Source organism: Phasianus colchicus, chromosome 2 (genome assembly GCF_987193195.1).
Source record: "Phasianus colchicus chromosome 2, bPhaCol1.hap1.1, whole genome shotgun sequence".
Taxonomy (NCBI): domain Eukaryota; kingdom Metazoa; phylum Chordata; class Aves; order Galliformes; family Phasianidae; genus Phasianus; species Phasianus colchicus.
The window spans coordinates 49,258,506-49,271,492 of NC_143437.1; the positions used below are offsets into that span (position 1 = coordinate 49,258,506).

Consider the following 12,987-nt stretch of genomic DNA (forward strand, 5'->3'; position numbering starts at 1 on the left):
CCAGGTTTCACAAATACGCATACATACACACACGAAGAAAATTTAAAATAAATAAATAAATAAATAAATAAGAAAAAGAAAAAGAAAAAAGAAAAAAATAAAGCTGAGGTTCGTCGCAAGATACGGTGTTTAGAGCTTAAGATCTGTTCCCTCCAGCACAGACCTGGTGCAAAGGCTCTGCACCACGCATCCGACAGGCAGGGACCCGGCGGGGACGATGCTGGGACGGGAACAGAGAGAAACGGCCACTGGAAGGAGCAGCCCTGGAGCAGGGGGCTCCGCGGGGCGGCACTTCGAAGGAGCGAGGCCTGGGGGGGCAGCCCTGAGGGTCGCGGGGCGCGGTGCTCCACGGAGCATCCCGTTGCTTTTGTGCTTCGCCAGGCGAAACCGCGCTGCCGACGGGGCCCTGCTCCCCACAAAACTAACTCATTAATGGAAATCAAATAACAGGGAGGAGTGGGGAGGGAGGGGGAGGGGGGGGGGGAGGAGGGGGAGAAGAGGTAGAATGCGCGGCTGCTCATGAATTAAATATAAGTCTCTGACTGTCCTGAACAAAGCGGCCATCCCCTTGGGAAGGGTGACGTCTCCCCAGTAACGTGATTGCTCCTTCGGAAGCAGAAACGTGTAAACGCTATAAAACGCGGTGGCGCGGCGGGCAGCTCAGATCGTGCGGCGGGACGGAGCTCTCCTCTTCTTCCATCTCGTCCCCCTCGCCCTCCGTTCTTCGTCGCCGCACCCCGACAGCCGCTCCGCTCGGCAGCCGCGCAGCGGGACAGGGCGCCGTCCCTACAGCGTAGCGGAGCGCCCTCCCGAGCAGCCCCACCGACGGATTCGCGGCTCCGTGAGTAACTCTGCCCGCTCTCAACTCAGCCGTCTGGCTGGTGCGAGGCTGGGTAGCCGGGGAGATGCCCTTCCTTTTTACCATATACATATCCATCTATCTGTGTATTTATCAATTAATTTGGGGGGTTCTTAATCTCTAAGTCCCGGGCATTGCTGCTTTCTGCAAACGGCCTCTGTCAGCCCGGCTGACCCCACTGCCGGCGGTGTCCGTCCCGTCGGGGCCGGTCACGGTGCGGGCAGTGATGGCTGCGCTGTTCCCTCCGCAGGTGGCGGCCATGGAGCACCGCGGCGCCTCCCCGCTCCTCCTCGCCCTCGCCCTCCTCAGCGCCCTCTGCTGGCGGGCGCGGGCGCTGCCCCCGCGGGGCGCCGCCTTCCCTGCTGTGCCGCGGTAAGGGGCTGGGGCGGGTGGAGGGGTGTAGGGGGTGATGGGTGTCCGCGGACACGCGCAGCCTTCCTTATGGGAAAGTCTCGTTATCTCCTAGCTAGGAGATAAAAGCACAAAAGCACAGACGTCTGTAGGGAAAAAAAATGACTTTTTTCCCAAATCTTGAAGGAAGGGAAGTAATCTACTCAGATTGATGCATACTTGTGGAATGCTGCATGCCTTGAATTGCAGAAGTTTCTATTAGTTATTTAACTAGATTAAGTCAGGTGGTGTAAAGTGTTTTTTACATACATGTAAGAGGAACACAAGTAAAATAAGACTATAGGAGAACAACGCACCAGGAGAGTACAGTGAATTACTTCCAAGACTTGTGATTGGGTTGGTTATTTTTGCACAGCCACAGCTTTGCTATTTTGATTAGAGAGGTCTTTAACACCTCAGATATGCAAGTAATACAACTGCTATAGTGACTGCAAAATCAGAAGGGCAGAAATCTTTTCTAGCTCTTACATGTGAGTTTTGCACATGCTGGGGTTTAGCATAGCACTGGAGCACAGCAGCAGGCAGAAGGAACGTCTGATACCAAACTACTGCCAGGCATTCAGGATGTCCTTGGTAGAATGTAACATATCACATAGACAAGCAGTTTATGAAGATGTGAAGTAAATGTAAATCAGGTTATGCGGAGCGTTTGCAGTGATACATTTTAGAGGTTTGGATCAGTTTTTGACTTGCAACTAGAAAAGGAAACAGAAGAGAGTAGAAACAGTGTTAAAGAATCACGACTGCACTTTGTATCTGAAGTTCTGGGGGATGTGTTTGCTTTCCCATAAAGAAGGCCTAAGAACTGTTTCATACGCACTCCTATGCATGTTTTAGGTCTTAGCTGGAGGGTAAGTACTTCACAGAACTCCCTCTACTTTGTATGGGTGGAGGTGGGCAATAAAGCAGTTGTTTATATAAAATAGAGCTGTTGTTTGAAGCCTCACAGTATTCACTGAGCTGTAATTGCTGTGTTCACTGGAGGTAACTGTGCATAATGAAAACATATTCTTGAACATATGTGAAGGAAGATCTATTATGTCAGTTTTTCTATCACTGCACAAGAATCATACCTGACAGTGATTTTGTTTTGTAAAAACTTCTTCAAAATGCTTTGCAGATTAAAGAAGTAGGTAGATGTGTATTTTGCCACAAGCTGGAATGTTAAGTGTCAGTGAATTGTTGCATATCTCCAGCTAACTGTACTTCATTGCTTTTCTTCTCCATTAGACTGGGAAACAGACTGCCTTTTGATACAGCCAGTGAATCTGATCGCATCCATGGGTCCCTAAAGTCTGAATCAGACATTTTGCAGAACACACTACCTGAAAATGAGAAATTCTATTTTGATTTGTCCAGAATTATTGATAGGTGAGTTTCTTTTATGATCATAAGTGCAAATAATGATGCGTTGCTTGATTTATGCCAAAAGATCAGTCACATTTTCAAGCAGACATAGAAAAGAGGGAATCAGTTACAGAGAAAAACAAAACAAAACAAAACAAAAAAACAACCATGGCCTCTGGTTGAATACTGGTAGCAGCAGGAACGTCTGCAGAAATGCTGACTGCATTGCCTTTCTGGCAAGATGAGCTCATTCACTTCCCATAAAGGATGAAAACAATATATTGTGAAAATCTGGAAGTTGTTTTTATGATATTAGCTTAATTTAATATGTACAATAGATAAGGAAAGCAGTATGTTTGCAAAATGAACATTATCAAAATGATATAAACCCAGGTTGTATCGTAGAGTTTATTTATTGTCCATTTCAGAAATGCAAGGCATGCTGATGGAATTTTCACCAGTGTCTACAGCCATCTTTTGGCTAAACTTGCTGTGAAGAGATATCTGCATTCGCTTATTAGAAAACGAGTTAGGTGAGGTGACACTTGCATTAGGCAGAGTTTTGTTGTAGCTGGCTTCATTAGCAATTTTCTACCCTTCTGTAACTAAGTTCTCATTAGAGGAAATGAAAGGGCAATTGATATAATAATGGGGAGCCAAAAATCCTATTGACAACTTTGTGGGTTTTGTTACTGAATGAATACATTACTGTTTATTTCTGATACAGCTGCAAAGGATATAGCAATAGACACTGCACTACTTACAAATAGTGGCAATATTATAATGATTACCATGCCAGATATCTCTTTTTTTACCCCTCTGGTGGTAATTTTGCTAGGTTGGTGGACGACTGGCAAAAATAAATAGAAAATGATTGACTACTCAGCAGTTACATAACATCAGGGTGATGCTCAATGACATAAAGAAATGATTGGTTTACAGTAACAACAACATGGCATGATTTTCTTTTGTGTTACCATGGAATGCATTGCCAGAGCACTGTGGGAGATGGATACAAATGAGGCAAATTGGTAGACAGTGGGTCTGCAAGCAAATTACAAACCAGGCTGCTCATAAACCAATGATATTGGGGTGCTGATAAGGATAATTTAGTACTTCTCTTGCTTTCATATTCTATGCAGCACCTACTGAGCACTCCTGGAAATATAATAACATGGTACTTTAGTCTGACCCAATGTAAAAGTTCCTATGAGAGAGTACTTCATATGCTCAAAAGCCGAGTGAAAATTAGGTTCAACCTTTTTAACCATTTGTATCAGTTCTGCCTTTGTTCCAAAACATAAAATGCCAGTTTCTCATATGCCACAAAGTAACACAGAACAGAACAGGACCTTGTTTCCCAAGAATATGCTTCAAAATTAAGCCTCCAAGTCTAGATTTCACAAAGGATGTTTTGTCTTCTAATACTTCCTTAAAACAATATTTGCAGCTATATATGTAATGTTACACTCTTCCTCTCCTCAGAGGAAGACTCAGTCCTCACAGAGTTCAATATGAATGGTGACCAAGTCCTTTAAGAGATTACAGTGACTTAAACCATTTCTTGCCTTGATACTGAACTGAAATAGATTTACATGAATAAAATAAATTAGAATAAGTCAGTTTATTAAAAAAAATAGTGGTTGCTATGAGAATACATAGGAGAAAGGTGTGAATTTCCCATTCAACCACTTGATCCTACTGAACTCATTTAACAGAAGTCTCTAAAGTCATTGAGGACTGAGAATTTGTTTCTTGTTATTAGGATGTATAATAAGCAATAGAGGCAATGACTTCCTTCCAAGAGCAGAAAGATCCAAATTCATAGCTGGAACTGAACACTGAATTTAAAAATTTGATTCATTTAACTTAACTTTGTAAAGTTTATTTCATTCATTTAATAATACCTTCTTTTAAACTGATATTGTCTGTTATTTTTTCCTTTGTGACTGTTGCACATTGCCAGCTCCCAGGACAGTCCTGTCAAACGCCACTCTGACGCTGTCTTCACTGACAACTACAGCCGCTTTCGAAAGCAAATGGCTGTGAAGAAATACTTAAACTCAGTTTTAACTGGAAAACGAAGGTACCACAAGAGAGAAAATATGTATTTATTTTCCATAGCTGTATGTTATTAAAATATAAGATTTATGATTTATACCTGTATATCTATCTATCTATCTATCTATATACAAAGTGGACAAAGAAAGATGGTGAGCGTTAACATTTTAACATAGATTATAATCTGATTTTCAAATACAGACAGCATTTTCTTCCAGACTGAAACAGATGCTACAATCAGATTAGAGTGAAATAATAAAGAAGTGATAGCATCTGGCAATCTTAAAACGTTTCTGGCATAGTCTTAATTTTTTATATATATATTAAAATTCTTAAGGAAAAAAAACATGAAAAACTATGGAACATGAACTTTTTTTTAAGGAAAACACAATATTTGTTGAAATTCTATCTTCATGTAACGACGGAAGATCTAGAAACTCTCAAAAGAATATGTGTCCTAGTCAGTGTAGGTGAGAAGTGCGATTGTATATTTTAGGTCTTGTATTCTGTTGCATATTCACATGTTTAGACCACCTGTTTTAAGTGTCATGTCCCTTCACTTTTTAAATATGCTATTTCATATGATTTATAACTTCTGTATAAATTTAACAATGTGTACTATAGCTACTATAGTTAGAGCATGGCATTGTTTGCTTGTTTGCTTTTTCTTCTGAAGACAATAAAACATGTTTCTGATCCACAACAGCCAGGAAGAGTTAAATCCAGCCAAACTTCGAGATGAAGCAGAAATTCTTGAACCTTCCTTTTCAGAAAACTATGATGATGTTTCTGTAGATGAACTGCTGAGCCACCTCCCACTGGTACGCCCAGATTTTCTTTGCTTTTGATATTAGTTAACTTTACGCATAAAGTGAGATCACTCATGCATCAAATATATCTATCAGAAAAGCAGAAAGGGCCATGTTCCATAAAATACTGCTTGTTTCTGTAGGGATTTAGTGTGACTATAATAATCATTTTAATAATAATAATTAAACTATCCCATGATTGCAGTTATTGAAAGTTCCTAATTAAATGGCACTGCTAATAATGTACCTAATTCACTTGGGTGTTTCAACTTGTATGCACTGTGGCCTAAGATGAGAATTAACTCATTTTTAATTACAAAATTATTTCTTCAGAGAACAATCTCAATGATATTTCTTTTAATTAAAAAAAAAAAAAAAAAAAAAAAAAAAGCTGCACATTTTGTTTAACATAACCCATCTCATTAAGAGTTGCCCAAGAAGTAAGAGGATAAGCAATGTGAACCATCGGTGTTAAAAAAGTGCTTGACTCCAACCTGAAGTCTGCTGCACATATTTCATCTGGCATGCAAATACTGCAGTTACAGCTTTACATTTAGCTATTATTATTTTTCAAAGCTCATTCACAAACAGTTTTTGTTTTTTGCTTAAGCACAAATCCTTCTATATCAGAGGGACATAAAATTGAAAGGGTAATGTAAAGTTGAATCAGGCCTATTATTCTCACAAATATAAAATACTGATAATTAGGCTATAAGTAAGGGAAAAACAACTAAACAAGACATAATTTTGAAGATAATATTTTCAGAGAAAGAAAAAACACATTTTTCCAAATTGTTTCTTTCAGAGACTGAAAGAAAATTTTTCCCTTTACATATATACAGCAGTTCCTCTAAAGATTCCAAATATTAGAAAAGACAAAAATTGCTTATGCTTCAAGGAACAAAAATACTTCTAATTGCTGAGATTCAGAAAATAAATGTTCTTTCTACACAAGATTAGACTATTTGCTTCTGTATTAAGCACCTTCTAAAATTTCTGGCACTAAGTATGAGAGAATACCAGCACCGTGTGTTTTTCTGGAATTATTTTCAATCCTTTCCTTTTTCATCAGCTGTACTGATGACCCAGATCTGTCTGTCAGTAAAAAGTTAGTACTGACTGTTACTGATCATTACATCATAGTGCCCAATTATTGGGAGAGTGTGTATCAAGGAGCCTGAATTACATATCCATCTGAAGGAAGTTATTTTTAAATGGATCCATGCTGCACTATAAGCCAACACACAGTACATTTTTTGTCTAATCCTTCAATCTTTATTCTTGGTCCTACAACGTTATCAACTGGCTGCAAGGTTTATCAAGCTCTCACCAAGAGCCCCATCTCATACTTGTCAGTTCTAAGTGCAAAATTTATTTTCTGTAAGTTGTTAGTTCTTGTTTGCTGTTTGCTTTTATACACCTCATGATGCAATAACTTACCAAAGCAGCTATTAAAATATATTTCTCCTTTGCATTTCAGGACCTCTGAAGGAAACCTAGAAAACTCTTCAACAAGAACAAGTTATTTTTGAGTTCCACATAGTATTTCAAAGAGATGACTTTAGTCATCAAATCTGAACAAATATGTTGTGAAGTGAAAGTTGTGATATATTTGTTTCTTATGTAATAAAAGTTGATATTTACATTGTAAATACTATTCTAGAGTTCTCTACTGAAAGCTGTACATATGGATGCCAGTTAAACAAATGAGAAGTCTGTAAGTCCATATGCTGTAAATCCTTTACTTCAATAAATTCATTTGAAAATGAGTGTGCAGCTGAAAAGAGCCCATTATTACTAGTTATTTGGCTTAATTTAGGTGTGGTACAACTTCAGATAAGTACATCTTCAGATAAGACGTGTGCATGCGCAGATATCTTCTTAAACAAGTATAAAAAATTGAGCAAAAGAGTATGTAAAGTGTCTTCTTTACATACTTCATTATAAAAATCTCTGAAACGGTGTGCTTTTCTAGTAGTTTACCAGTTAGCAGAAGTGAAAATGAATGACAAATTAGTTGACCTCTGACAGTATCTTTCTTTTTAATTCCTATTTTTAGTAGTTCACAACATAGAATTTATATTAAGACCATGAATGTATCAGTTGTTTTTAGTGATGAATACTATGCTTTGGAACTACTAAAGTATGCAATGAAGAATACTGTCCCTTGATTAATTTGATGTCCAAAGACACTGATTCTGCATTTAGTTGTCTGTAGCTTTGATGAAGAAATTATTTATTCAATACAAAAATGATCTGAAGACACTTTATTATTATTATTATTATTTTAATTAGTGTAACTTTCTAAATACATGGAGGATAAATCACTTTATTACCACAGGAAACCATTAGTTGCTTGAATCAGTGTTACAGTTATCTGAAAGAATAGAGATTCCAGTAAGTGCTGAATCTACAATATTGAAGAAAGATACTTTTAACTGAAGTATACTATGAAGATTGTTCAGTTATATTACAAAGACAAAGCAAATAAGTCTCCAGTCCCCATTACTTCACATTTATAGTATCATATCTTAATAAGAAACTGGAAGTTTGCAGCTAAGTAATTAGAATTCATCTATATTTTGTTAAAATTCTAGACTTTAGTAGTTGGATTATGTTCTAAAGAACTATTCCTGCAGTAAGGAAACTATGCAGCACTGCATGTGCAACTTATAAAATGAATATTCATGAATGATACAAGCCATAGCACTCCTGTGACCCATCTCCCTCCTCCTAAAAAGAGACAAAATTTATAGTTTATTGTTCTCATTTAGATGGAGCCTTCACAGATGATAAAATTTGGGATTAATGGGCAAAAGTTCTCAAAAATTTGTAGTCTGTCAATTTGAATTTTTTTTTAATATTGCTATTTTCATGTAAAGTGAAAACCAGTTTGCACAGATCAGATACTATTATTACTATTTCTATGATGTTTTTCCAGGATAGATTTTAGCTTAAGCTGGTTTCACAGAAGTTCACAAGGTTCACAAAAGTTAGGCATGTGATTTTAATGTCTTCACTTAAAAACTGGTCTTCTAAAAGTTGTCCATTCTCAATTCCTATCTCATTCTGAAAATCTCAGTGGAAAAGTTGGAAATAGTGGGCTTTGGAAATATTTGAGGCATACTAGTAGATGGATGCCGTAGTATTTAATTGGAAATTTTTCCAATGTAGTTTGAATTTTGATAGGATTTTTGTGATAATATATTTAGATATCTTAATAAATAGTTAGAAGAAAAGAAACAAAGAAAGAAAACTATATATGGAATTCATATACAAAACTTTCTGTTGAAATATATACAACAGAAATTGGCTCAATTTAAAGTAACCAATGCTGGAGTGATCAAACTTTTGATCTTCTAATTCCAAAATCTTTCAATTTTATTTATTTATTCTGAGTTTGGCAGTAAGACATTTAGCAAAACAGCTTGTCTTCCATGTCTAATATTTAATCTCCTCAATAGTTTGTTCCTCTCGGAAAGTACAGAATCTTAGAATATGTTTTTTATGCTATAATAGAGATGGAGTGGGTTTCAGGGGAAAAAAAAAAAAAAAGAGAAGAAAGGAAAAAAAGAAAAAGGAGTGCTTATAAGGAAACTACATATAGTAAAATGTAAAATTTGTGCTCCTGGAGTAGTAACTAAAATAATAAAATGAAGTCTCCCTCAGTGGATTAGCAAATAGAAGCATTCTAATTGCCATGATAAAATTTGTGCATATTAACAGAATCTAACAGAAAGGAGGAATACTGATCCTCAGGATAATAAATCTAGAGTTGGTATTAGTGTCACAGTACAGTTCGGAACTTATTATAGCAACAATTGACGTTCTACAGGGGATATAATTTCCAATCCATACATGCAGACTAACTAATTGTAGAAAATGTAACATTGTTCACTTCAACTCCATAGGTTGTGGTAAAGTTAAATGATAAAAATAGAGACAAAGTCACAAAGTTGTACTGAATAAAACAAATTTTCAGTCTGTCAGTGTTTTGACACACCACCAGTCTTACAACCCACCTGCACAATGTATTAGAATCATAGTGTTGCATTAATAATGAGAAAAAAATGGGCAGTTCTGAAGACAGTGCCGAGGGGAATGCTTGGAGGAAGGTAAATACATAGGACACTTCAAGATCATCACAGGCAGAGAGAATGCAACTAGTCAAGAGGAAGGAATACAACTGTGAAGAAAACGACTCGCTATGTTTCTCCAGAATTTCTCTTCCAGCACAGGATAGGAATAACTGTAACTATAGATAGTAGAATATTTTGTGTTACTGAATGGTGTTGGATTTTCAGACGTGAAACTCTTAAAAGCAGGGACAGAATGACCTTACGTGCATTTTCACCAACCGTGGAAAGGGTTATTTCCTGGTCCTGAAATCCTCAGAGAGGCTTTTCATGCATTTGTGCACATGTACAATCATAACTGACTCAAGAGCATCATTCAGGATTGTTCATAACACCCTGATAATTACAAATGCTGACAAAATATTTTAAGATTTCACTCAATAAAACTCATTAAAAAGATAAATAAAACCATAAAACACCTGATATTTTAAATGGGTTTAGACGACTTAAAATTTTATTGCACATGAAAGTGTAAGACAAAATTTTTTTTAAAAAAATACAAAAATACATAACTTGTATGCTAAGCATAGGAATGTGTAGGAATATAGGATTCTCCTCAGAAAAGGTCCTTTTCAGAGGAGATGTTACTTGCTTGCAAGGCACTGGGGAAAGGCAGAGGGAAAAGGTTATTACCTTCCATAATACTACCTATTCTTTCCACTGCCTTCTCTGTTTTCTTTATTTTTTCTCATCATCCTTCATATATAGCACAAGCTTTCCTAGCCTTTGTTGATACTCTCACCTTTGTCTTGCAAAGCTCATGTGTGAATGTATTTTTGTGATGCAATATAAACAAATGCAGCAGATGTTACGTTTTATGATGTAGCAGACAGACTCACCAATGCAATAACTCTTAGCTGTGGTAATGAAGAGTACTGCAGAGGCCTGGAGCAACAGATTTACAAAAGATCCCTGTCTTATTTACAGATAGCCCCTAACTTCCCACTGGATGTTTTCCATCCTTAGATGCACCCAACAAGATGGATAGCCTTCTGCTTCTACTGGCTCAGGCAACTGAAGTATTTTCAGCTTTCTTTCATTCTGCTTTGGGACAGACAGAATTGCATCACTTGCCTGGTTGACAAGCTGGTTTAGCATTAGAAATAGAAAACTAATTTCTGCGTGGAGTATGCTATTTATGCAAAAAGACTGAATCTTGGTTAAAAACTTCAAATAATTCTAGATTTGGTACTGATTATGTCAATCCCAGCTAGTGATTCCTTTGAGAGCAGTGCATCACAGCCTGTGTACAAAGCTTGCAGGCAAAGTATTTGGGAATCAGAGTGCAGAAGCTCTGTTCTGGAGAACTGAGCCACATAAAAAAGAAAGAAAGAAACTGATTAACCTTGAAATACAAATAGCATCTCCTCAAAAAAGCACCAGATATTAAAAAATAGTTTATATATGTCTTTTGTTTCCTGTAGAGTTAAGACTCTTGCTTTAAGAACAAAGAGAGAGTCCATTCTTCTTGTCAGAGAACCTACATTATGCAAGTCCAATTTTTAACAAACTATGCCAGGAACACAGTTGGATTTCTTGTCCTGTCCTGCTGTTACTTGGCAGTTTCTGACTCCAGTAGCTGTCCTTATTGGAAGCTGTGTTCTAAATGACAGCCTGGATGCTTGAGAAATGCCTTATGAACCGTTTGTTACTGCCCTAACATCCTCCGTATAAGAGTACCATTACTCTTCTCATGAAGTTTTATTCCTTGATTAATTTACAGACTGCATTTGGCTCCCAGACTTTGCATTTTTAGGCTGAAGAAACAAAGTCAATTTTGTCTCATCTGACAAATGGCAAATGGCTCTGCATTTCCCAGACTATGCTGGAGCTCCATGACCAGTAGGATCATCTTCCAGAGTGAGCTTAACATTCCTAAAATAAAGATTAACAGATTTATCTTCTTAGTCAGAATTACCAGGTGACTTCGACCTCTTCTCAATTGAAGTGATCAGCAATGTTAAGGACCAGTGCTATGAGGATTTTGGAAGAGCAGATTTTTCAGTCAGGGTAAATTTTTTTTTTTTAGTTTTTAGTTTTGCTTCTCAAGCATTTCCAAGTTTCCAAAAGCTGAGGAAGTAGAATCACCAAACACATGAAATGATTTAGCTTTTCTGGGGCAGGTGAGTGGTGAACAACTCAATCCAATTTTGTTTTTGTTTTAAGTTGGTTTCTTTAATCCCTCAGCCATAGGAGGTGACAAATACTCTGCCTGTTTTATTCTTTCATCACCTGCAGTATAGAGTATCTGCATGAGGATAGAAGAAGCCATGGATCTTAGCTGGCTTCTGCCAGCCTAAGGAAGGGTGTATGGGGAAATGCCCATTCTCAGCAAAACCCTACAAAGTTATCAATGAGATTAATATAGAGAGATCTGTATATCCTTTGATTTGCTCTGAGAGTAATGAGTGATACATGTTACACACGGCCTTTCACCTGTACTAATGCTTCAAAAGGATGAAGGAAGAGATCCATGGAAACACTTCTGTTTTTAGGTCATGTATATCAAAAAATATTGCAAAAGTGTAGCGTCAGTGATGATGGGGGGCTGAGGGTCTCCTTTTATCTATAGCTAAATGGATTACTGGGGGATTACCTTCTGGATCATTAGCCTACTGCTGTGCAAGAATAAAGAAATCCCAATTAGTAGACTACTTGGGGCATCACTCTTTGATTTATGATTCATTCTCTGTTCAGTACAGGTGAGAAAACAAGAGTTTAATGTACCCTTCCCTCATAGAGCAGGATCTAGATTCTCTAAAGTTCAAATTTAATGGGCAGTGAGGGAAAACTTTCTGAAACTTTCAGGCTCTGTTTGAATGTGTTTTCACAAAGAATGCCTAATTCAAAATTTCACTTCCCTTGCCTTAGCTCAGCTGAATAGCTTTTGCATTCTTGCGATATTTTGAAGGGCTATGGAATAATATATGAGTTAATTAGGTTGCTTTTTGATGATGGAACAAACAGAACTTCACCTGTTAAAATCAAAATGACATTTAACAGGACTTCTTTTTGACTATTCATTTAAAATACGCTTGCAGGATCTGATTAATAAATAAGTGCCTGGCCAATAGTCAGGTTATCTTTGTAATAAGGGTTAATCTAGATAAACGTTCTATTTTATATTTCTAATTACATTACCACTTACCAGTTCTCTAAGGGAAATCCATCAGAAATTTGGTTTCAGAAACATAGTGCTTCATGTTAATTTCATGTTTGCTGAATGATACGCTTCAGTGCAAAAACAGCATGCTACATAATTAAAACGCATACAGATTATTAAATTATTTTCTATTAAAAAGTAAAGAAATCAGTGAAGGAAAAGCTCTTCTACCCTAGTGTTGTTCTCTGCAACTGCAATGGT

At 37.3% G+C, this 12,987-nt stretch overlaps 1 protein-coding gene across 2 annotated transcripts; it reads left to right on the forward strand.

Moving 5' to 3' along the window:
- The first annotated feature begins 513 nt into the window (after window positions 1-513).
- Window positions 514-7,257, forward strand: VIP (vasoactive intestinal peptide). 2 transcript variants are annotated; one of them, XM_031614086.2, is made up of 7 exons: window positions 514-841; window positions 1,110-1,231; window positions 2,501-2,641; window positions 3,046-3,150; window positions 4,584-4,703; window positions 5,385-5,499; window positions 6,968-7,257. In XM_031614086.2, the coding sequence occupies exons 2-7, from the start codon at window positions 1,119-1,121 to the stop codon at window positions 6,974-6,976; spliced, it is 603 nt and encodes a 200-aa protein (XP_031469946.1). In that variant the 5' UTR covers window positions 514-841; window positions 1,110-1,118; the 3' UTR covers window positions 6,977-7,257. The 2 variants fall into 2 exon arrangements, with proteins under 2 accessions (XP_031469946.1, XP_031469955.1); XM_031614095.2 differs by lacking the exon at window positions 3,046-3,150 and having other exon boundaries at window positions 521-841.
- The last annotated feature ends 5,730 nt before the right edge of the window (window positions 7,258-12,987 follow it).

What these genes read in the sequence shown, in the direction of transcription:
- VIP (XM_031614086.2), top strand. Translation starts at nt 1,119, where the DNA reads ATGGAGCACCGCGGCGCCTCCCCGCTCCTCCTCGCCCTCGCCCTCCTC. An exon ending in CTTATTAGAAAACGAGTTAG is followed by an intron (nt 3,151 to 4,583) that starts GTGAGGTGACAC and finishes GCACATTGCCAG; the next exon opens with CTCCCAGGACAGTCCTGTCA. An exon ending in GTTTTAACTGGAAAACGAAG is followed by an intron (nt 4,704 to 5,384) that starts GTACCACAAGAG and finishes GATCCACAACAG; the next exon opens with CCAGGAAGAGTTAAATCCAG.